The sequence below is a fragment of the Armigeres subalbatus genome, chromosome 3 (assembly GCF_024139115.2).
Source record: "Armigeres subalbatus isolate Guangzhou_Male chromosome 3, GZ_Asu_2, whole genome shotgun sequence".
Lineage (NCBI taxonomy): Eukaryota > Metazoa > Arthropoda > Insecta > Diptera > Culicidae > Armigeres > Armigeres subalbatus.
Genome location: NC_085141.1, coordinates 232550337 through 232576552, shown reverse-complemented (window position 1 = coordinate 232576552; position 26216 = coordinate 232550337). Strand labels below are relative to the sequence as shown.

The window sequence follows — 26216 nt, the reverse complement described above, 5'->3', positions numbered from 1 at the left end:
CCGTCATCAGCCCGTCATTCATCAAGAAACATAAAAATTGAATTATTTTGCAGCTGTGGAAGAAAACAAGTGAGCAATTTTATTAGATTTTTTGCAATAAAATCGGTGTTAGTTTCCATCCCATTTGAGTTTTTCCAGCGCATTATGGATTCTGTTACGGTTCTAGATGGTTACTTACGTGAGTAGTTTTGAGACGACGACGCAAATTCGAGATAACATCAGACTTTTAATCTTGCTCTCTCCGCAGGTAAAGCAGTCAATCCCGTAAACGCCGAACTGGACATTTCTGCCATCGATCAGTTTTGTCTAACACTGAAAAAGGATCCTTCGTTGATATCGTCGGCCCCTTCGCTGTTGGCCAGTCGGATTCAATCGGCGAACAGCAAAGAAGCTTTGCTGGCGCTTGATGTAGGTTTCCACTTTTCTGATTAGCATCCCGTTCGCGAAATTTATTATATTTTGCTGATTTTTAGGCACTGGAGGAATGCATGGAAACTTGTGGAAAGGAGTTCCGATCGGAAATTAACAAGTTTAGGTTTTTGAACGAGCTGATCAAACTGGTCTCAAAGAAATTCGATGGCGATAAGACACCGAAAGAAGTTTCGGAGAAGGTAATATGGGAAAGAAACAATGGAAATCTAATCCATAAATAATATCAGGCACATTATTTAAAAATTTAAATTTATGAAAGTCAAACTTTTAGAATCTAACAAACTACTTAAGTTCTGAAATTTCAATTATTTCGTCAAGAACTCCTTGTATTATCTGATTCCATAGAAGATGAAAAAATATTTTCAAATTCCTGTGATTCTTTCGGAAATCCTAATATTCTGTTTTTTTTCAGAAAGGTAATTTGTTTTGAAATCAACTACCCAAAAAAACAAATCCTCCCTCATAATCCCCTTTACAGTTTGTAAAAATTTCGATTTTTTGTTTGGATATTTCTCACATTGTTTGTCGCTCTTCGCTTTGAAATTTGTCATCAGATGTTTAAATATTTGTTTTTCTAATCGCAGATACTGAATGTCCTTCTAACCTGGACCAACAAATACGACAACTGTGTAAAAATTCAAGAAGCTTACAATTTACTCAAGACACAAGGAATTGAACACCACCCTCAGCAAAATGTTGTAGTAAAAAACACTTCCAAGAATGCACAACGTAACAGTTTAGACGAGAAAGAATTTGCCAAGCTTCGGCAGCTAATCCACAGCAGCAAACCGGAAGATCGAGACAAAGCTAACTTGCTCATACAGAACTTCTATCGCGACGATGAACGACGCACCCAGATGAAGATGAGACGGTTTGCAGAGCTACAGAAAGTGGGAGAAAACATCAAGCTCTTGGATGAGATGCTTTCACAGTACAGTCCGGGTGAAACCTCCGAAGATGAACTGGCAATCATCCGAGAAATTTTCGAATCATGCGAGGGAATGCATCCCACCATTATTCGTTTAGCCGAGGAAACACAGCATAGTGAAGGAATGCTGGGTATGTACTATATTGCTTCCTAGGGTAAAAATAACATTTTCGCTCCAAGCTGTAAAATAATCATTTGAAATTGAAAAGTTGTAAGCAGTCTGCCCTTCGGAAATACCGACATAGGGTAAATCCGGGCGAGATGCCACACCTTTTTAAAAATAGATATTTTTCCGAAACAATACATTAAATAAAAATTCTACTTATTGTTTTTGATAGTTTAGGGGTCCTGTTACATAGTGTAGAAATCATTTGCAAAACAAAAAAAAAACGGACTGCACTATTTACATTAAAAAAAAGTAAAATTCGGGTGAGATGCCCCAACACGGAGAGACGCCGCACTTGGGAAATGTTGGAGAAATGAGATTATATTTTTTTTTGCGATGGATGATATTTTTTCAGAAAAGCATAATAATTTAAATTTGCATTTCAACCCAAAAGCAACCAAAATCATCGCGTGCAGGGAATCATTTTTTTGGAATGTACATGCAAAACAAGCGACAAAAGAGAACCAACGATAAAGCTTTGTTTTTGTCGGAGATAATAAGGCTGTTACAAATATTTAATTTCAATTATGCCCTACTGGTCACCGGAACGTCAAGGGGGGGGGGGGACTTCTATATACTTAAAAATTAATTTCTGTCTGTCTGACCCTTATGGACTCGGAAACTATTGAACAGATCGGCGTGAAAATTTGTATGCAAAGGTTTATGGGGCCGGGGAAGGTTCTTGAGATGGTTCGAGACCCCTCCCACCTTTGAAAAGGGGGGCTCCCATACAAATGAAACACCAATTTCTTCATAACTCGAGAGTTAATCAGAGAATAAATCAATTTTAGGCGAAACGAAGTTCGTCCTCGGATTTGTTAAAGAATGTTTTGAAAATTCTCAAAATTACCCGGTTTTTTTGTTGCCCCCTCAAAATACTTTTTCTTGGGCAAAAAACCGAGGGAGGGAGACATAATTGTTTTTTTAATATTTGTATCGGCCTAATGACAAAGATCCAATTTTTTTTTGGCAGCAACAAAAAAGAAGACAATCTTGATGCTAGCTTTTCATCCCGTTATTTTGCATTATTTCTAGAGCAAATTTTGGGTTTATGCTATCATAGTTGCTGATTTTATGGAAATATTCGAAAATCGAACAATGATTACAAAATTAGCATCGTATTTTCGGAAATCAGCATGGAAGGCAAATGATTCTTGTTATATTGTGTTCATTTTCTGATAAAGGCTTGTTGCGAGGTGTGTTTGTCAGTAATAAACTCTGTTGATGACAAAGAGTTTATTGTTAGGCGTTGCTCGAATATTGATTCCCTGATCGCGTGAACAGTTTCTTATTTCTACTGTGTCACAATACACATTCCAAGATATTAGTAATTAATAGGCTTTTATTTCATTCCCTGTTCTTCGTTTGAAGCGAGCAGTTCGTTTTTTGATTGCTCTTATCTCGCGTGAAGTTTTCCTAGTGGTTTTCTTCAGTAGAAGTTTTTACACTCGGTTTTTAAACGGTTTTTAAAAGTCACTGAGTACCGGGTCACTATTTGCACGAGGCTCTCAAAAATGCCATAATTTATATTCATTCGAAAGCTTTCGGCGAGTAGATTGGAATATCACGTATACATCGCAAGCAGTGAAGTCGAGAAAGCAGGAGTGGTCACCGAGCCGTTTCTAACATGTGCTAAAATCAAGACTGGTACTGGGGGGTTTAAAAATCGAGCGGTCTCAACAGTTCAGATTCTTGATGTCAGACAAATGAATTACGTGTCAGAAGATGGCACCAATAAACCGTCTGATTTGTATCGTGTGACTTTTTCTGAGTCTGCCCTTCCTGACCACCTTGCTCTAGAGAAGCTTCGATTACCAGTGCACCTCTATATACCGACCGTAATGCACTGTAAAAAGTGCCAGCAGATTGGTCACACAGAGACCTACTGCTGCAATAAACCACGGTGTAGCAAATGCGGTAAGCAGCATGCCGAGGGTCTCTGCAGTAAACAGCCGAAGTGTACCTGCTGTGGCGAAGCTCCGCAAAAACTCACTGCGTGTGCTCGGTATATAGAGAGGGAGAAACATCAAATCCGCTCAATAAAACAGCGGTCGAGGCGATCCTATGCAGACATGATGAAGACGCTTGCCCCAGCCGCTGTTCCATCAACCCGATCTATCGCCAGCTCAAATGTCTTCTCTTCCCTGCCCTTAGATGATCATGGCTCAGACTCTGGGGACGGCGAAGAATACACTGTCATCGAAACAGGCACAAAAAGAAAGCGAGCAAGATGCAGGCGACAACGCCAACACGCTTCTCAAAATGTTCCTGTCGTTGAACAGAGTACTCGACCTTCCCCTGGAAAATTAGCAAGTGGTGGGAAACCCCAAAAAGTTTCTTCTATGGGGTTCAAGTTTGCGGCTGATAGTTTCCCGCTACTTTCGGGAACATCTAAAACCCCTGCTGTTCCAGTTTTTTTGCCAGAAAGCTTACATCAGCAACAAAATCATCAGGCGGTTCAACATAACCATGTTGAGGTACCCGACAAAATGAGTCATTCTGGGATTGTGGATTTCATCTTCAATACACTACAAATCTTTCCCGCATTGACAAACATTGTCAACATGATAATCTCACTGGTGAAACCCTTATTGAAGCAATTAATTTCAAAATGGCCTGTTCTTGATTCAATCTTATCCCTCGAAGGCTAATTTAACCAACGAGGTCCGGGATCAGATCATAGTCCTGCAGTGGAACTGTAGAAGTATTTTTAAAAACCTGGATCCGTTTAAGTTTTTAGTTCACAGCTCATGCTGTGACGCATTTGCTCTTAGTGAAACATGGCTTTCTCCAGACAAAGTTCTCTCTTTCCACGATTTCAACATTATTCGCCTAGATCGAGAAGATGGATATGGAGGAGTGCTCTTGGGGATCAACAAGCTCCACTCCTTCTACAGAATAGTTCTTCCCTCGATGACAGGCACTGAGGTAGTCGCATGTCATGACACCATACGAGGGAAAAGCCTCAGCATAGCCTCTGTGTATATACCGCCGAATGCTTCTATGCGACGCAGAGATCTTAACGAAATCTGCTCCGCTATGCCTGAGCCACGGTTGATTCTAGGAGACTTTAACTCACACGGTACGGCCTGGGGGGAACTTACCGATGACAACCGTTCTTCGCTGATTTACAACATGCGCGGCACCTGGGGAATGCACATTAGACATCTGTATCAGAAATGCCAACAAATAATCAACTTCATGCGGACTGTTACCGGTACGTGGCGGGGAGCCTACCCAGAAGATCTGATAAAGGTATATCGTACAACGATGTTGCCGGTTATCGAGTACGGTAGTTTTTGTTTCCAAGCCGCCGCGAAAACTCATATATTGAAGCTCGAACGCATTCAATATCGTTGTCTCCGCACCGCGTTAGGCTGTGTGAACTCGACTCATACAATGAGTTTGGAGGTACTCGCGGGAGTACTTCCTTTATCAGATCGCATCGCGGAAATATCGTTCAGATTGCTCATTCGGTGTGAGGTTTTAGATCCATTGGTAATTGAGAATTTTAAGAAGCTAATCGAACGAAACTCCCAATCAAAATTTATGACACTGTACTACTGCTACATGAGCCTGGAGATTAACCCTTCTTCGAATGTTCCCAATCGTGGTTGCTTCACAGACTCCTCCAGTTCTATTGTAGTTTTTGATCTGACCATGAGAGATCCATGGAACTCCAGATCCACCAATTTTCACAAGTAAATACAGCCATGTCAGTTGTTTTTCACCGTCGGGTCAACAATAAATGAATCCACTGGATTTTGTGTCTTCAATGGTTATGTGTCGGGTAATGTTCAACCACTACTCACTAAACGCGCATTTCTACGAGTAGTGCTGATTAGAGATGTGTTGGGAAAGCTTGATCTTGACTACATGGAGATGAGACTCGTTGAGCACGCGATACAGATGGTATTTAGCACACACTTGCCTCCCTTGATGCGAAGCTTTTGGCGGATTCAAGCTCCAAAAAATATTCCTAGCTTGACAAAAATCGTCCACCTTTCTTTCAATTTGCAACTGCAACTCCTTCAGTTCGGTCTCTGTTCGAATACTCTGCTTCTGTCGTTAATCGATTGCGATCTTGACATTGTTGTTCTGACAGAAACATGGCTTCACTGCGACATCGCTTCCACTGAATTTGCCAGTAACTATGTTATTTACCGTTGCTATCGTAACGCTTCCACTAGTAACCTCCGTAGAGGGGGCGACGTACTAATTGCTGTCAAATCGGAACTGCAGTGTATTTCGGTGAACCTTGTCGATTGTGATTGCCTAGAACAAGCCACCGTTCGCATTATTCTGCCTCAGTTCTCGGTTTACGTTAGCTGCATCTACATTCGCCCAAACAGCTGCCCTGATATCTACGCGAAACACGCGGATTCTATTAGCCAGATACTGAATCGTGCCGATTCCTGCGACGTCATTGTTTGCCTCGGAGATCACAATCTGCCGAATCTAGTCTGGCATTTCGATGATGAAGTTAACGGATACTTGCCTATCAACGCGTCAACTGAGCAGGAGCTTGCCCTATCAGAGTCCTTTTTATCCTCCGGTCTGCATCAGATCAATGATATTCTGAACGTGAACGGCAAACTTCTTGACTTGGTGTTCGTAATCGATCCATCCATCCATTCGAGTCGCCATCTGCTCTTTTAAAAATTGACCCTCATCACAAGCCATTAGTTTTGACCGTTGACGTTCTTCATCGTTCTGGGCCTACATTAAAAAACGGAAGGGGTCGAACAATATCCTTGTTGACGTCACTCATCGTACGTTTTCCTCTCGATTACCTGACGCAACAGCAAATTGTTTTGCCAGCTTCTTCCGCCCAGTACATGACGACAATCCTCCTCCATTGGATCAAAGCTACATCGAAAAGTCTTCGTCGTATTCCATCCGGCTTCCTCTAGTGACTTTTAGCAATGCGGATATTTTTGAAGCTCTCTGGTCGGTCGACACATCAAAAGGATCGGAATCCGACCACTTGCCGCCCACCTTCATCAAACAATGTGCTTCATCGCTGGCAATGCCCATTGCTTCAATTTTCAATCGATCTATAAGCGATAGTGTTTTCCCGGAAGCTTGGAAGCTTGCTTCGATCGTTCCCGTGTACAAATCCGGTATCATACATAGTGTAGAGAACTACCGTCCGACATCAATCTTGAACTGTTTCGCCAAAGTTTTTGAGAGTCTTTTGCACGAAGTATTATACCCAGCAGTACAGTCTATCATCTCCGAGTATCAACATCAACATCCAACCTAATGGCATTCACTCATACTGTGCTAGACGATTTGGAGAATCGTAGCCAGGTCGACGCTATTTTTTTTTTTTTTTTTTTTTTTATTTTTTTTATTTTTTTATTTTTTTTTTTTTAACTAATTTTATTTGCTAATTATCTAATACATGCATTCATCTCTTAGACTAGGTGTTCCGTGTTTTCTTAACACTATCATCCTTATTTGCTATGTTACGCTTTTAGTTATTATTAATACATTTCAATTGCCTCTGGCAGTTAGAATTTTTTCCTCTGGTTGAATTGAACCATGTAGGAATTACAGGTCGACGCTATTTATTTTGACTTTTCAAAGGCGTTTGGCAAGGTGTCCCATGCACTAGCGATAGAAAAACTTGACTGACTTGGCTTACCTACTTGGATCATTCGGTGGTTAAAATCGTACTTATCCTATCGCAAGGCTTTCGTCAAAGTACATGGTGCTAAGTCTGATGCCTATGACATTCCCTCTGGAGTACCGCAGGGCAGTATTTTAGGTCCGATATCGTTATTCTTTTCGTCAATGATCTGTCTAACAACCTGAGCTCCGGAAAACAGCTTTATGCGGACGATTTGAAAATATACCGTGCCATAAAATCGCTCGTAGACTGTTGTGCTCTACATACTAATATTGTAAATGTTGCAAACTGGTGCAAGATCAATGGTATGCAGATGAACTTGATTAAATGCAAAGCCATAACATTTACTCGTTGCCGATCTTCTTCTATAACCTATGGCTATGGTCTGAGTCACACAACGCTTCAGAGGGTTACATCGATCAAAGACCTTGGAATTGTTCTCGACAGTAAGCTTCGTTTTACGGAACATTTATCAGTTACCATCACTAAGGCCAATGCTATGCTTCACTGAAGAAAATGGAATATGATTTTCAATCAAATGCCTTATGAAAATTTGCCACAAGGAATCGGTATGAATTTCAATATGTTGCTTTATGAATGATGATTTTCAATTGAAAAAAGTGAAGTGTGGGAGACTGGATTCGAACCATGGACGTCGGGGTCGGGAGGCCGGTATGTAGACCACACGTCCATCGACGCTTGATTACTCTGGAAGCTAACTGCGTATAAGAAGCACTGTTGGTGGAATGATCAGTCGAAGATTCATAAGGCGCCAGTTATGAATTTCGATAGTCCAGTTCGCTGAGTGATTGGATTCTTAAGGCGGAATACAGCACAGTTCGATGATGTCCATGCTCTTAAATCATTATATTGTGCATTAATTCGGAGCATACTAGAGTATGGAGTGCAAATCTGGGCTCCGTATCATTCCGTTCACATTGAACGCATCGAGAGAGCTTGATTGACTACTTGGGACTAGCACACATCTTCAATGTACAAGTACTGGTGATCTCATTTGTTAGGTCATACTGGCGCCTGCCACGTCAGAATGCAAGTCAATGTAGGAAAGGAGGAGGAAATGATGATGCAATCACTCGCCCACTGCAAGCCGAATATACCTCTGCACTTGCCACGAGTTCATGCGGAATTTGTTGGAATTTTTGGGTTAGGTTCGAGAGGCAGAGGTCCGTCTTGGTCTTGGAGCTGCTAATGTGATAGATAGGAGAAGGCAACTGGTGGAATTTCTAATTGGATGTAGGAAACGAGCTTTTCAGTTCATTTCCAATTCAAGCAGATTACTGTTAGAATACTCAAGTTGAAGGTATAGGAATAGTAATGGAATCGGCATGGAAGTCCATTTTCAGTTCTAGCGATTGCTAGAACATGAGAAATATAGAGAAAGATACAAAGTAGAAGAATGGAACGGACCTGGGATTGAACCCACGACCTCCTGCGTATGAGGCAGAAGCAGTAGCCATATGACTACCGAACCCACATTGAACGCATCGAGAGAATACTAAAACGTTTCATCGACTACGCCTTGCGCCGTTTACCATGGAACGATCGATCACACCTGCCTCCATACCGAAATCGTTGTGCTTTGATTGGCTTGGCTTTGCTTGGCTACAGAGGATGTTTATTTTCGACGTCATAAAACGTGAAACATCGACTGGCGTTACATCCTGGAGAATGTTCGATTTCACCGTCTCGTCAACTCAGGAATAGTCAACTGTTATGGATCCGTGGCCAAGGATGTTAACGATCATTCAGTAATTTGCGTTCGATCATTTAGTAGTTTGTCAATAACACAGTCCAGGACTGAATTTCAAAATATGTTATATGGTGGACTTCTACTGTGAAGGTTTTTCTATAACCTTGCCTAATAGTTCTTTATTAGAATCAAACTAATAACGGAGTTAGAACGCTAGTTGCAGTAGCTTAAACTAAATGATTGGAATTTTGTTATCATTTAGTCTAAGTTGCCGAAACTATAGCTATAACTCCGTTACTAGTGGAATTCAAACAACGAACCATTAGGCAGAGTTGTAGAAAAACCTTCGCACTAGAAGTCCACCATACAACATATTTTGAAATTCAGCTTCTGGAATGTGTTATTGACAAACTACTAAATGATCGGACGCAAATTACTGAATGATCGTTAACATCCTTGTCCGTGGCCACCGCACACATTACGGTCAAAATAATCCATTAGACTTATGCTGCAGACTATTAAACGAAGTGTGTGATTTTTTCGACTTTGATGTTAGCAAATCAATTTTTATAAATAGGATTCAGTCAAACAATCAGTCTGTGTAATTTATAAGTTCAAGACGATGTACAATAATATAAAAATAAATAAAAAATATTCTCGTTTGGCGCTAATGAAATTGAACCGTTTGTTTGAGAAACTGCATATGTAACATTTTTGGCCAAAATGAGATTTTTATATATTCTGAATCCTTGTCCAAAAATATATATACGTATACGTATCCTGGCAAAAAATACGAAAAAAAAATTGTTCCGGAATGTATGAATTTTTTTTCGTTTGTCTGAGAAACTACATATCGGCACCAATATTTCAAAAGGGCGTGACTGCTTTTGTAAACAAAAGCTTCTCACGTCGCTGGTGAATTAATTTGATCCCACCCACGCAATCCAACACCATTGATGGAAGCATCGAATCCTCTTCTTTCATTTAATGGTGCTGGATTGCGTGGGTGAGCACAAATAAGCCCACCAGAGACGTGAGAAGCTCTTGTTTACAAAAGCAGTTTCGCCCTTTTGAAATGTTGGTGCCGATATGTGCACGCACTTTGAAGAGCAATTACGAAGTACTGCTTACAGTTTTCGCACTGGAAGTGTCCTACAGTATTGAGTTTTGCCAAAAACTATTGATCTGTATCGAAGAAATCGAAAGATTTGGTGCCAATTTATTCAAAAACAGTTTTTTGTTGTTTTCTCGAAATTTTGTAAAATGGACTTATGCAGTTTCTCAAACAAATGATTCAATTAGTTCCGTTATCAGATCGCAGGTCCTGGTCGGCTGACTAAGGCAAGGCACCTAAAAACAACTTTGTTAACATTGATGTAACGAGCTCGAAGTGTATAGCTTTTGTGCACAGACAAACGGAGACTGCGATATACCCTTTGACTGGTGCCCTTGCACGTCCTTGTTTCAGCGTAGTCCACACCGGTTCAAACGGTTCCGCGACTGTCACTCTACACTTAGGTAGGTCACCCATGAATTGGGTTGTAGCCTTGGGTTGAACTCGAAAACATTAAAGCACCGCCGTAAAACTCGATGGATTGCCCGTTTTGCGTTCATTGGCCAGAAGCAACGCCGCAGTACTGCAAGTAACCCATTCTGTCCAACATGAGGATGCTCACGATGAAAAGTCTCGATGATTAACTGAGTGAAGTGATGCTTGAGAGAATCATCGGTGACGTTGATTTTACGGCAGAACAGAGCTGCGCAATCGACCACCAACTCTTAGCAGTCCACTATCCGTTTCTGTTATTGGATTCAACTTATTCAGTTAGCTTTAAGGTGATTATACAACAAAGCCACAAATCGGCCATCTTGGAAACCACGTGCTTTTCGCAGTATTTCTTTCAAGAGCACGAGTTGGGACAACCATAACGCGCACAAAGAGGAAAAGTATGGTAGATGGTTTGCATACTTATGATGAACAATCGACTTGAATTTCAGCATTGTACGACAACTATTACGTCATATTTGGGCTATTGGAAATGGGAGTAGAAAAACATGTGATGAATTCGAAGTTCACCACGGGCCTGATTGTTTAATCACTTTAAGCCCTGGGGCCCTCCTTAGCCGTGCGGTAAGACGCGCGGCTACAAAGCAATACCATGCTGAGGGTGGCTGGTGGGTGGCTCGATTCCCGGTGCCGGTCTATACAATTTTCGGATTGGAAATTGTTTCAACTTCCCTGGGCATAAAAGTATCATCGTGTTAGCCTCATGATATACGAATGCAGAAATGGTAACTTGGCTTAGAAACCTCGCAGTTAACAACTGTGGAAGTGCTTAATGAACACTAAGCTGCGAGGCGGCTCTGTCCCAGTGTGGGGATGTAATGCCAATAAGAAGAAGAATGAGTTAGCTTTAAGCAGTATTCCTGCTTTCAAACAAATGATCTCCTCAGGTAGCTTCTTGCTGCATTATTTTTACCATAGCTTGTAGTGCGGCGCCAAAATCCAGTATTTGGTTCACCCTATAGATAGTGGATTCTACCTGATTCTACTATCTATAGTTCACCCGGTTTCGAACAAGAATCCAGGTCGCAGGGTTCATAAACTGTAGCTAACTAAGCACTACTTGTGAATCGAACCACAGAATAACTCGATCAACGGTGAACGGTGACGTCGAGAGCTTTGATCACCTTTTTTTCACGTGAGGCTTTCAGGTGTTTTAAGGTGATTATAGAATGAAGCCCGTGGTGAATTTCAAATTCACCACACGTTTATCTACATACATTTCCAAAAGCCCAAATCTGGCGTAATAGTTTTCGTACAGTGCTGAAACTCAAATTATGATTGTTCAGCATAACTAAGCAAACGATCTATCATTATTTCAGTCGATTTCTGGCTTCATTCTATAATCACCTTAAGCATCATTTAGTACCTACAGTTTATAAACAAAAGTTTGAGCTAAATACAATTTCAAGTATTGAAGGCGTGAGTTAATTAAAATGGTAATCAAAGTTTTATATCCTGATTATTAATTGCTTAATTTATATTTCATAAATTGAAACTTATCTGCTGTAGTGAAAATTATCGGACATTCAACCTCGGGACTATACAATTTATTCACTAATTCTTCTGATTACTGTTCACACATGCAATCCCCCAGACCTATCTCGTCAGAACGGAGTGAAAAATCTGGCAAAATTTTGGAGTTTAGCTAGTGAATTTGGTTAGTAGTGTCTACTGTTCTTTTTTTGGCTTATACAACTTCGTTCAACGGTTTTGTTAAATTTCAATTACTTACATATGATTGGCATGCTAACACTTGATTTGATAGTTTGGAGTGAATTTATTGTTTGCTTCGATATCGTTAATATTTCAGCAAAACTCAACAACCCTCAGTATCTCAATTCTAACATTTGTTTATTGTTACAGAAAAGATATTCGAAATCAATGATAACCTAACTCAAGTATTGGACAAATATCGGCTGCTAATTCTGAAAACACCATCTGCCGAGCACAAGCCAAGCAGTTCCGCCATTTCTTCGCCCACCTCTCTATCGTCGAAAGCTTCGTACTCTGCAAACATCAACGTCCCGGATCCGCTCGATAGCCTGTTCGATATTTCAACCATCCCTTCGAGCAGTGAGCCAGCGCGCAATGCGTTGGATGATCTCAGTGAAATATTCGCTACCTCTATCAGCACTGATGGAGCGGATTCGAAAGTGAATGCTTCTACCTCATCGGCATCTATCGTCAATACGGATACAATTCTGACCCCATTGGTGTTGAGTAACGGGTCTAATGCACAGATAGATTTTTTGGAACCAATGGTAACGAATGGGGCGAATAAGTACAGCGGGATCCAGGGCTTGCTGCAGGGGAGCTCGAATGGCTACGCGAATACAAATGCAAAGTAAGTTTGGAGCAATTGTTTGTTTTTTGGAAACTCGTTTTACAATCTGTACATTATTCCTTCCTTCTCTAATCATATTTTCTCAATTATTTTTATACTATTTTGAGCACCGATACCCATCAGAATTTTACGTTAAGGACCCGGGACCAATAATTCACTCGCGTTTTAAAGAGCACGATATCCATTACGAAAGAAACGCACAACTGTCATTTTTATAATTTCACGCATGCTGCGACGCAACAAAGCTGAAATAAAAGGATAGGATGACAGTTGTGCGTTGCTTCCACATTGAGTGATGTGCATTTGAAAACTCAAGGAGAGATTAAATGTCCTTATTATGAATTCAGTAGAAAACCGAATTATAGCCGCTATCGAAATTGGATTTTTCTCACATTCCATACGTTAAACCTAATTTCGGAAGTAGTGCGCTGTGTAGCACATCACCAAATGAAAACAGCGCACCACTTCCGAAGTTAGGTTTAACGTATGAGAAAAATCCAACTTTGTTAGCGGCTATAATTCGGTTTTGCACCGAATTGATAATAAAATATAATTGGATTCCACATTGAGTTGTTATATGTGCACTAATAAACATAATGAGTTAAATTAATGGATATTCGCCAAAAAATGTGTGGAATTTTTGCAGTGCAGGAGGCTTGTTCTTAACCCACTACTCTGGACAGACATTTTCAATAATAATTCTCTAGAAATTTAGAGAGAATTTTTCTATAGGCATTTTTTTTCTGTAGAAATTCATAAAAATCTCTTAAAAATTAGAAAAAAATATTCTTTGGAAATTTTAATGTGTTTTCGTTAAAATTGCAGAAGAATTTTCCGTGAAAATTGACTGAACCACTTGAAAAAAAAACTTCTCTTGCATGTTGGAAAATATATTTCTGCAAAAATGTAGGTCCCATGGAAATTCGGTGGATTTTTTTTTGGTTATTACCTAGCAGACATTTTCCGAGGAAATCCAAGTAAATTTCAGATGAAAATTCGGGGAAATTTTTTGCGCAAAATTTGCGTAAAAGTTAGATAAAATTTCCCGTGGAAATACGGTCGGGGAATTTCAAGGAAAATTCCGTGGACTTTGCTTGTGTTTATTAAGAGGAATGTGGGGGGGGGGGGCTTAGCCCTTCCTAGAAAAAAATTAGCCCCCTCTAGGATTTCAAATGTTTGTTAGCAATGATATCAATTTTCAACATATAGTAATTATTACTGAAAAAGTTTAAAAAGTTTGAAGACAAATGAGTTATCTTCCATATTCATCCTATCGTAATGAAATGAGTGAAAGACAAATTAACTTATTTCTCATATCTAAGAAAGATTCATGTGTGGCAGGGAAATTGCATTTGGTTTTTAACTTTGAAAAAGCAATATCTAATTGATTTGAAAGCATCAAAGTTAGCTTGATATGAACAACAACGGAGAGCTAACAAAATATCAATCAAAGCAATCATGGTACTCAGCAGTCAAAGACATGTGGTCAACCATCACGGACTGGAGTGACAGTTATCCAGCAGATTTCCGCTTGCCTAGCAGCATGATAATCGCCATAATTCCCATCAGCATCCGAGAAGGATTCTCATAAGTATCCGAGAAGAATTCTAATTGGAATCTCTAAAGAATTCCGTTCAGAATCATCGAAGTATTCCATTTGGAATCTAGAAGAATTCACATTGGATTCCTTTTTTTTTTTAGGGATACCCTTGGGAATCTGTGGAGGATATACCCTTTATAATTCTTGAAGGATTTGCTTCAGAATCTTTGTTTATTTATTTATTTATTTATTTATTATAATTCATCTGATCTGATCTGATCTTAATGAATAACGTGAAACGTTACTAATCTATATGTAGTCTTCTTATCCTATTAAGAAATTGAGATGTAGTCAATCCAAAATCAAACACAGATTCAACTGATTTGAAAGCTCGTATCATCGGACTGGTTGTATGCATAACGAGTTCGGTGAAATCCATGCTGCATCAAAGTGTGTTGCCTTAAAAGTCTTCCTGATGCACGAAAGTTCAGCAAAGATAAAAGATGCGGGCAGTCGACGTCTCCGTTGAGTAATTTGACGATGAACGATGCTTGCTGAATCTTGCGCCGCCGATCGAGAGTTTTGAGGCCAAGTAGTTGGCATCTATCGAGATAAGCTGGTAGGTTCAATGGGTCACGCCATGGTAGACTCCTCAAAGCAAGCCGCACAAACCGTTTTTGGACTCGCTCAATTCGCAAATTCCATGCCACGTCATTTGGAGCCCAGACAATTGCAGCATTTTCCAAGATGGGTACAAGCGAGCAATAAAGCGCCTTGAGGCAGTGCGGGTCTGTAAATTCTCTGGCGATGTTAGAGATGAAACCGAGCTGACGGTTTGCCTTGCTAATTATTGCAGCATAATGCGAGTTGAAGGAAAGTTTTGTGTACAATGTGTAGTGGCATGCACCACTCGGTGATATAGCCGAACCCTCTGGAAGGGCTCTCAGTGTAGACTGAGTACATTGCGTAGGACAGGGTCCAATGATGTACTGAGTGCTTAAATAAAGTCAGTTGATTTATGACCATGAACTGAAACAGTCGTTTTATTATTACGATAGAATCTCGGGTTATAACAGTGGCGACGAGGATGAAATAGGAGTTTTGTCGTGCGTGCACTGTGCGCAATTGTTTTGTGTTTTCACGACCGCCGGCAATGGTGCTTTTGGCGTGATTTTTTTTTCGTAGTTTTTTTTGTGAATAGTGTTACCGTGCAATTCGGAATTTTTTTTTTCTCTTCACCATTTGAAAACGGTTGGAAAAGTAGTGCAATGCACAAATATAGATTTTAGTGAGCGTGAAGTTTTTTTTCTACTGTTTTGTGGTTTAGCATGGCGTGAAAGATCGCTTTTACTTGTGAAATTGGCGCTAACCATTTTATTTTATTGAATGATTACTTTCGTTGGAAGTACCAAAATAAGAGGCTTTTATCATTTATTCATTTTTACCATTTTATTTGCTCCTGGTGCAATATAATTTGTAAGACCATTTTCTTTTTTATACCCGACAAATAAAAATAAGATAGCACCATTTACAACCAGTGTTATGATCAACTGTGGCAGTGATACTGTAAAATCGACAGATCAATACAACTGCGTTTTTTTTCGTCATGTTTGCGTGCGGCAGGTGTGTGGTGCCGATTGCATTTCGGCTGCATTTTGTTTTTGCTGCTGGTGGTGGTTGGGCAGTGGATATTTCTGTCATACGGATAATCGTGATGCAGGAAAATATGAACGACCTTTTGCCAGTTGATGACCCATTCGCGTTGATGGAAACCATTTGCTGTTGCTGTTTACGTTTGGCTTTTGATCGGGCCTTTGGGAGGTTTTTGAGTGAATTTGTGCTGCAGTTTTTCGGACCGAAGCGACTTAAGGTTCCCCCAAACACACGCGACGCGACAGTCGCGCCGCGATTCTATCGCTTGGCGACAGCGATTCTGTCGCCGTTGGTATGGAAGCGTAAATAGAACATTGCCTGCAGCGACCCAACGACAGAATCGCGGCGACTAGTTGTCGCCGTCGCGGCGGTGAAATCGCTTAGGTCTGGGGGAGCCTTTAATTCGCGAATACGAAGCCGAATCATTTCGGCGGATAAACATCGATCGCTGCCTGGCTGCTCGTCGTTTGTTTCGGAAGGACACGGCATTTAACAGAACCATACAAAACCAAGAAACGATAGACCAGATGAGTGCATGCCTAAGAAATCCGTTGCAGACTTTTTCGGTTTATTTTACTTTGTGGAAAATTCCTGGTTTGAGAGGCCATTGTTACAGAATGTTGCATCAATTAAAAATAATGTTTGATTAACATTGAGTGCTACAGTAAATAGGCATTTTAACCAAAAAAGGAAGCGATGATTACGTGTTGTGTTATTGTTTAGATCTAAAAACTGTTTACGTTTGTTAAGATTTGAATTGTAAAAATGTTCTGTGTATTTAGATTATGAAATTTTGATTTTATAAATTCGGAAATAATGATTTGCTTTCTGAAAATTATAAGTAGCAAATATGAATGAATATTAAGGTATTTATGAAACTGTTGTAGAATGTCAACTAAGGGTGAAGGAGTTGTAGTGGCATGCACCACTCGGTGATATAGCCGAACCCTCTGGAAGGGCTCTCAGTGTAGACTGAGTACATTGCGTAGGACAGGGTCCAATGATGTACTGAGTGCTTAAATAAAGTCAGTTGATTTATGACCATGAACTGAAACAGTCGTTTTATTATTACGATAGAATCTCGGGTTATAACACAATGTAACGCCAAGATCTATTGCTTGATCAACTCTGCCTAGTAGAATGTTATCTATGTGATATTCAAAAATAATCGGGTTCTTCAAACGATGAAAAGTCATTACTTCACATTTACCGACGCTGATCAAAAGCTTATTCATGCTACACCAGTTGACAAACATGACAAACACATTGAGGAGACTCTGCAAATGATAGCAGTCCTGGATGTAACGGATTACTAAATACATTTTTAGGTCATCAGCGTAAATAAGCTTGCACCTGTAGCCAAGTGAAGATGCCACGTCGTTGAAAAATATTACGAACAATAAAGGTCCCAGATTACTGCCTTGGGGCACACCCGAAGAACTATGGAACGGAGAAGAGACACAGGTTCCATGCTTTACGCGTAACGTTCTCCCTGTTAGATACGAAGAAAACCAAGATACTAATCTATTAGAGGCACCTAAACGTGAGAGTTTACTGAGTAGCACTTTAAGATCGAGCTTATAGAATATGACCGCTGGCAATAATTTCGAAGAGCTTTGCCGCCGCAGAAAGACTCGTTATTTCACGGTAGTTTTTGACATCTTGACGGTCACCACTTTTGTGCACTGGAAACATGGTAGAAATTTTCCAGCACTCAGGAAAAATTCCTTGCTCGAAAGAACGATTGAAGATAAAAGCAAGTGGATCAGCCACAGCTCTTGCACACCGACGGAACACAACAGCAGGAATGCCATCCGGGCCGGGTGAAAACGAACATTTCAGCTTTTTTGCAGCATCAACGATCATTGCCGGCGATATTTGAAACGTGTCCATGTCAACAGCGTCGAGCGGGATGTTTGATGCAGCTAGCTCAGCTTCGACGTCAGTCGATGATTCAGACTGGAAAACGGATGAAAAATGCTTTGCAAAAAAGTCGCACGCCTCTGATAAACTTCTAGCTTCCTTGCTGTCGTAGATCACACTGGATGGCACAGAGGTTTGTTTTCGTTTGCTATTAACAAAGCCCCAGAAGGATTTTGGGTCACTTCGTAAACCAAATTGTACCCTTAGAACATGTGCTTTGTAGAGCGCAGCGTTCGTCTTTTTATAATCATCACTAGCACGTTTGAAATTTTCTTTTGCAAAGGCGGCTGACCGATGAGCCCGCAAAAATCGCTGCCATTGATTTCGCTTCCGCTTCAATATTCGGAGACCAGGGGTGCTCCAGGGAGGGGAGACACGCTTTTCTTCATTGGTATATTCTCATTCAGCCACTGGTTGACGACATCACAAAAAAACAGTAGCAATATCGTGAACAGTCGCACTATCATACACACAACTCCAGTTCGTACCGGACAAAAAACGCATTAGCTGCTCAAAATCAATTTTGCGAAAATTTAGAGCTTTTTCACTCTCATTTGCAACCGGTAGTTGACCGGGGGCATCAGATGGTATCTCGACACGAATGTCCAGTGGAGGGTGGTGAAGATCAACTTGCAGCAGAGATTCTTCCGCACTGTATACAACACTGTTGCTATCCTCAGATACGAACACCAAGTCTAGAATACGACCTAAACTATTACGGTGTACGTTAGCCTGGTTCATATTTAGGAAATTCATTCCGTCCACCAATGCGTTGCTTGCGGGAGTCAATACGGTTGAATCAACCGGACGTATGCCGATCTCGCCCTCAGAACAAACAATACGAGGTTGGTTGAAATCGCCACACACTAGAACAATGTCATTCTTTGAAGCGCGGTCGCAGAATTCACGTCAGGAGGCTGAAACGCCTGTCATCCGCGGTACAATGGCACTCTACCCAACATCGTTTTTGGTACTTCTGTTTTTGGTACCCACTTTCTGGTTAGTATACCCGAATTCAGCGCTCATTTTGGGTGATTGGTTCGTATGCAGTTAGTGCTAATTATCGGCAATTAACTTCTCCTGGCGAAAACTTGCTATTAGTTGAGGCACATCGAGCCTTTTGTGTTTGTATGGCTTTTTTATGTCGAAAAATAGCTCGTCGATGCTTCCGAAGCTATGTTTACGTGAATTAAACGAAATTAAAACAAAAACATTGTACGCCATATTGAATGAATGGTGGGTACGCGTATTGGCTTTCTCTTCAGTCCCCTGGATCACGTACGCTTGCAATGTGCTGGTCAATTACTTCCGGGTTGCGACTTTTATCCGGCGGAATGTAAACGTTGCACAAAAGAAAACGGACACCACGAATGTTTGCGGAAATACACACTTGTTCTAGCCTACGGCCACTGTGCGTTTCAATTGGTGAGCAATCAAATCGTTCTGAGACAGCAATAAGCACACCTCCAAAGCTACGTTTGTCGCTGTTAAGAGAATTGCGGTCGCACCGGAAGACGTTGAAAAAGTTTCCAAAAACCTGGAGTGAATTGATGCTCTCGTCTAGTCCTGTCTCTGTCAGCATAATCACGTCATAATTACAGTCGATCGATGCCAAGAAGATATCATCCAATTTTGTCTTCAGACCTCTAACGTTTTGGTAGTAGACCCAGGCGGTGCAATCGGCGTTGGGGAGGATATGCTGCATCACAGGATGATTGAGTGTCGATTGAAAAGAAATTGAATCAAGATACTCGCCTGTGATGGGAACCCGGGGGTTTCCACCGTCCACGAAGGAGCGCGTCATATAGAAATCTATTGTTGCATTGGAGTAGCTAATTTGTTAATTTGCTTCGGAATTCCTCCGGAGTCATTCGAAGATTGGTTTAGGAGTCGTTTGAAGATTCCGAATCGTTCGGAGATTTGCTTTGAATTTGTTGACGATACGCTTCAGAATACCTAGAATATTGACGTAAACTACGTCTAAGGGGAAGACTCGGATACAGGGTGACAAATGAAAATTTCCAAATCCGAGACCGTCACGAAATCATGTAAGATTTTGAACGTTAATAGCGCATTCATCTTTCGATGGATTTTTGAGATTTATATATCAATCGACTCGGAAACTCTCCACCAATTTTCCAGTTATATTGAAATATTTGATTATCAACGTTAAAGTAGGGTATTGGACCATTTTGGCAGTACCTCTTTTTCTCGTTCGCAACGTGAGTCTCATTCGGCCGTCGTTCAGTGTAGTTGGTTTATGGGCTCTTCCTTTTGTGCGGTGCTTCGCAACAGTTTGCCACAAAAAGTATGGGCAGAGTGACCGCAGTCGGCGATATACATACAAGCGCATGTTTGTGCAAGGATAGGATGATCGATTGCTAGCAACGGCAATGCAAAGTCATAATGCGATAACCGCAATGCAAATGAACAAACATGTTCGATTCAAAGATAACTTAGGAAAATGGTAAGCCATTTTATGATAAACTGCAAATTGTTAATTATATTTTTATTATTTAATATGCGCCAAAATCAAAAGAATTCAATTTTAATTCAGGAAGTTTGAATGCACTTCAGATACTCTGTGGGTACAATCATGCGGGGCTTATTGTAAACGGCTATAGCTTCGGAACGCATGCTTTATTGAAACGGGCTATAGGTTACAATAGAACTATTACTTTCTAGCTCCCGGATCTAAGATTCTTGCAATTATATTAATAATATGGTTGCACGAATATGTTACCCATAATGCCACTGCCAGATACTGGGAGTTAGATTGTAATAAAATAGCACAAATACCCTATTCCCGCGGAGACGAGCCAGCCTCGGGCTGAAAGTCTCCTTAATAAAGACACAAAAAAAAACCCTATTCCCGTCCGCAGCGTTTACTACTCTGGCGAATCTCAACCGAATGGCTTGGGTTTTGGTTCCGTTCTGACTTAAATCCCGAATATGACTCATATTCCGAACACTGGCGTTTTAGCGCCCTAAAACTAAAACTGTCATTGGTTTTCCGCACTGAGGATCAAGAACTCCAAACTCCAAGAATTCAAACTCCTGTGGAGAAAACTACACGAATAAAGTTAAAATGGGCATTTGAAAGCTAATATGAGTCATGTTCAGAATTTGAGTCAAAACAGTACATAGCTAGTATTTGTTAATTTCTAGTTGGCGAAACCGGGTTTTATCGACTCGCGCTTCTTTGTCGGACTCAACAATACGACTATCCCTTCTCTGCCAACTATTCCTCGTCACTCCAAATAACAGAAGGCGGATATTCTGCCAAAGGTCCACGGCTCGTATTCTTCCACCAATGATGACTCGATGCTCTGACTACCATTGGACAGAGGCACCTGTTTGTCCGTAGCCAGAGCAGAGATTCTTTGCAAGGTCCAAGGCCGATGCGTATCGTCTCGCATCTGTCGTAAAATCGCTAAATCGTGGTACACGCACTCACCAGTATTCACCCCCAGCAACAAACATATTGCATATCGATCACAGTAACTTATATGTGCTCGAATTCTCTCACATTATGGTAACTGCAACAAGATTGGCTCAACGTGTGCTGCTTGGGATATCATAACCATATAACGCTAGTGAGTTATTTTTATTTCAGAATAGTATTATTCAATAATCATACTCCACTATTTCCACATATATATTACTACAAATAAACTAGAATAGTGGTCGAAAATTTGGAATGAAACTGAATCCCTACTAATTTCACTCTAAGTCGAATGCAACAGTTGGAATTGCGAAAAGCATTATTACCACTTGGGGTTTTAAAGTTAAAATTCTAAGTTATCGTACCGTCGTCGGGGAGACAACGGGTCAAATGGGGGTGAAAATGGGTCACTGTTTCAACTACATAGAATGCTTGTAGAATAGATTTAATGTATCTGAGAACAATAAAACTGAATTATAAGTGACCTTTTGAACGATTTTGTTATCCGACCTCCAGACTGTCGGTGAGGGCTCGGACGTCACCCCTGACTACGGTATCCAACATTTTTTTATATTTTAGGTTATGGTAATTTTGTTCTAAACCAGTGACATAAGTAATCAAATGAATTATCTTGAAACATGACTACATTCCTCGATGCACCAAACTGTTCTACGTAGTTTACGTTGGGCGGTCGTGTCTTGTACATAACCCTTCAGATTTTTTAATTCGGAGTCTCTCGACGTTTTGTCTCGGAATCCCTCAATGATTTGCTTCAGAATCCCTTGACGATCGAAATCCCTCTGACGATTTGCTTCGAAATCCCTCGACGGAATCATTCGACGATTCGCTTCCGAAAGATTTAGTTAGATTTACTGTGGAAAATTGGGTAAACTTTTACATTTAATACTTTTTTACATTGTTCATTAAATTCAGTTAATTGCCTATATGCGGCTTAATACCCGGCATATAGGCAATTAACTTTGAATGTACTGATCTCGAGTGGCGATCTCTTCGCTTGTGTGGTCGTTGGGATCTGACGACCAAACTGGCACAACCTCACACAACCCTACTTCATTGATCGCCGTTGCTGATGAAGCAAGTGTGTAGGAGCCGGACAATATTAAATACTCATCCTACTTGGTTGACATTGTGTACAAAAATACATTTGAGAGAGTTAGTTCTGAAAATGTATTGCGAGAGATCGGCTGGTACCTGGTGCTGGGAATTTGGTTTCATCAGTGCCCGCTAAGCTGCGGTGGACGACGGAGGTCCTTCGTAGCTTAGTAGGGAAAGCACCTGTCATGCGAACTGGGGTCGTGGGATCAAACCCCACCGAAGGGGCGGTTACCCTCCAATACCTTTTCCGAACTAAATCTATCACATGTTGTACATATGCATAATCAAGTTTCAGACATAGTAATTAATTTCCACTCCGGGTGGCTTAATACCCGGCATATAGGCAATTAACTTTGAATGTACATTAAATATAGTTTTTTGCAATTCCTGATCATAATATCTGGTTTACAGTTGTCATTTGAGTGATAAAACGGCCTACTTTTCCATACCAACAGAATGGGTGCTTTAATGACCATTATGCAACTAAAATGGGTTGCATAATATTCATTATAGCACTCATTTGGGTGCTATAATGAAAAACCTACATTGGGACAGTAGTTACTTGACTACATTTAGCTGAATTAGTTTAGGTGAGTGTTTAAATAGTGTACTCTAAGCGTCTCGTAATAAATGAAATGGTTTGTTGGACATAACATCACAATTTTCCAAAGGCAATTGCATCCATCGCTTCATAGCTTCTCAAGCTATGCAATTTGGCACGATAAGATGGAATCTTATTGTTCTCTGCCGCAACATAATTTATTGGCATGAATGATCATGTGGAGTAAATTCAATTGTACAATTTTGGTATAGATTTATCATATTGAAGCCCATTTTTCGTCATTGCAAAAAATAGCGTGTGCAACTCGTTGCAAAACTCGATTTTTTCAGCACTCGTAGTATTTATCCAACTCGGCAAGCCTCGTTGGATAAACGAACAACTCGTGCTGAAAAAATCATCTTTTTGCAACTAGTTGCACAAACTACTATTTTCGTTGTTCTTCCCTTCATCATATTCTTTCCAAGATTTTGTAAAATAGCATTGTCAACTAACTGTCGTTTTACTGTTTTACACTTTTTCTTTCATATTTCACTTTTATAATTTTCTTCTTTAAATCAATAATACATTTTCATTTACTTTATTAGTATAAATTGCTATGCTTGAAGCATATTATGAAATGTAAAAAACAAAATATTACAAACATTATCACTTCTTTCCAGAATTCTACCGACACATGCTGACAAAACAAAAAAGCCTTCCAATAGTTTAACCAATAGTACCAAAGTTGATAGCTTGAGTGGCGCAAAAACCATACCTGATATAGATGTTTTGGTCAGTGGAATGAAGTCAAATCTTCTTTCACAATTCAGCGCGAAGCCAAGTTCGGAAGATGCATCACAATCGAATGAAATGGTCTCAAGTGATGATGACGACAAAGTATTGAATCCAATCACTCCTACCGTTGAGGCCAATATTCCGCATGTCTCGGCGCCGACGGAACCTTCTCCGGCAGAAGCTCCCAAATCTAAACCGGAGTTCAAATCACTGGCCGAAATTGTTATCGATTTGGACAATATCCAGCCCAGTCGGGAACCATCCCGCACCGTACTCAATGAAAAGGATGGCCTACAGATAACGCTCAACTTTGCGAACGATCATCCGAGATCGGATGTTACGGTGATTGTCATATCTACGATCAATCAAGGACGGGTGGAAATTCCAAGCTTTTACTTTGATGCCAGCGTTCGAAAACCGTGCAAGTTGCGGCTACTGCCTGCTTCAGGAACGCAACTTCCTGGTACGAAGCCTTTCCGGCCACCGGCTGACGGTATAACGCAAGTCCTGCTGCTGGCGAATCCCTCGGGAGAACCCGTAGATCTGACGTGCATTCTTACGTACTGCGTAGGAGACGATCCGGATCCAATCAAAGACTCGATAGTGATGAAAGATGTTCCCTTCGTCAGGGAATAGTGCAAGAGCGAATTAGAAACTAATGTAAGTAAAAGAAAAGAGATGGTAGTCTGTGATTACAAGGCAAGCTGAATAATAATTTATTTTAGGCCTTTGATTAATTAATTGCTTAAGCAGCACACAGTCATTCAAAATTGATTTACGATTTGCAGCAGTCTTTTTCAAGCAAAATTAGTTGATTTAATCACTCGATTCCTTGAAAGAACATCTGGATACTCATATTCTGACTATCCATAAATCTGATTCTCATTGAAAAATGTACGAAACAGGTATCGCAGTAATGTACTTCATTGAATTGAGTTAAGTTATTTGAAGCAAGTCGATTATTTTACCTAGTATTGTACATTATTACAGTTATCCTGTCTGAACAATTGATTAAAAAATAAACAAATATATTACTTATTTGAATGGGGCCTGTTATTAATTTTGAAAGAACATCATCCGTATTTTCAACAATGGGGGGAAATGTTTATCTAATCTTCCGGCCAAGTGCATCATTATTTATCTATTACCAGACTAGGGCCGGAGTGGCCTGTGCAATACATAGAAGTCTTCTCCATTCAGCTCGGCCCATTGCTGCTCGTCGCCAACCACGTAGTCTGCGGAGGGTCCGCAAATCGTCCTCCACCTGATCCATCCACCTTGCCCGCTGTGCACCTCGCCTTCTTGTTCCCATCGGATCGTTGTCGAGAACCATTTTCACCGGGTTACTGTCCGACATTCTGACTACGTGTCCGACCCACCGCAGTCTTCCGATTTACGCGGTGTGAACGATGGATGGTTCTCCCAACAGCTGATGCAACACGTGGTTCATTCGCCTAATTCACGTACAGTCCACCATCAGAACGTCGCCACCATTTGCACCACACCATAGATGGTACGCAGCACTTTTTTTTCGAAAACTCCCAGTGCGCGTTGGTCCTCCACGAGCATCGTCCAGATCTAGTGTCCGTAGAGGACTAGCGGTCTAATAACGGTTTTGTACACACTTAATATGTTTAACCGGGATCTCAGCAAAATGGTCAACTTTTACCGAGATTCGCACAGCCGTGCCCCAGCAAACATGTTTTTTGCCGAGATATCTGTCAAAATTGCTGAAAATCAGCAAATAATTTGCCGAAAATCAGCTAACAAACATCATTTTTGCCGGAACATCAGTTTTTTATTTTGCTGGCGCACGGCTGTGCGGATTTTTGCCGAGCTGCAGAAATAAAAACTGAGTGTGTAGATAGTCAGTTTGGTACGGCGGCGAACTCTATTCGATCGGAGCGTTTTGCGCCCAAAGTACGTACAATTTCCTGCCATGATGCGTCTCCGAATTTCTGTGCTGTTGTCGGTATCGGAAGTCACCAGTGAACATAACTACACTAATTCTTCAACCACCTCGATTTCGTCACCACCAATACAAACTCGTGGTGGGTGGCTTACTTTGTCCTCTCTTGAGTCTCTTCTTATCATATACTTTGTCTTCGACGTGTTGATCACTAGTCCAATCCGTTTAGCTTCCCTTTTCAGTCTGATGTAGGTTACTTCCATCTTCTCGAAGTTACGTACGATAATATTAGTGTCGTCGGCGAAACCAAATAACTGGACGGCATTTTGTGAAAATCGTACCACTCGTGTCGATCCCTGGCCTTTGTATTACAAAGGCCAAAGCAATGTTGAATAGCAGACACGAAAGACCACCACCTTGCCGAAACCCTCTGCGCGTTTCGAAGGGACTCGACTACTCGAGAATGCCCGTGAAACACGAACTATGCACATCCCCCGATCCATCGTCGCCT

General features: G+C 40.8%; 1 protein-coding gene across 2 annotated transcripts; it reads left to right on the top strand.

The window, feature by feature from the left end:
* On the top strand, window positions 1-24840 carry LOC134220812 (ADP-ribosylation factor-binding protein GGA1). 2 transcript variants are annotated; one of them, XM_062699914.1, is made up of 7 exons: window positions 1-178; window positions 248-408; window positions 474-611; window positions 1017-1491; window positions 12303-12783; window positions 23682-24456; window positions 24522-24840. In XM_062699914.1, exons 1-6 carry the CDS (start codon window positions 145-147, stop codon window positions 24430-24432), a joined length of 2040 nt encoding a protein of 679 aa, XP_062555898.1. In that variant the 5' UTR covers window positions 1-144; the 3' UTR covers window positions 24433-24456; window positions 24522-24840. The 2 variants fall into 2 exon arrangements, with proteins under 2 accessions (XP_062555898.1, XP_062555897.1); XM_062699913.1 differs by having other exon boundaries at window positions 2-178; window positions 23682-24840.
* Window positions 24841-26216: the final 1376 nt, after the last annotated feature.

Coding starts and splice junctions, on each gene's coding strand:
- LOC134220812 (XM_062699914.1), top strand. CDS start 145: ATGGATTCTGTTACGGTTCTAGATGGTTACTTAC. Junction 1,492..12,302: donor GCATAGTGAAGGAATGCTGG/GTATGTACTATA, acceptor TTATTGTTACAG/AAAAGATATTCGAAATCAAT. Junction 12,784..23,681: donor TACGCGAATACAAATGCAAA/GTAAGTTTGGAG, acceptor ACTTCTTTCCAG/AATTCTACCGACACATGCTG.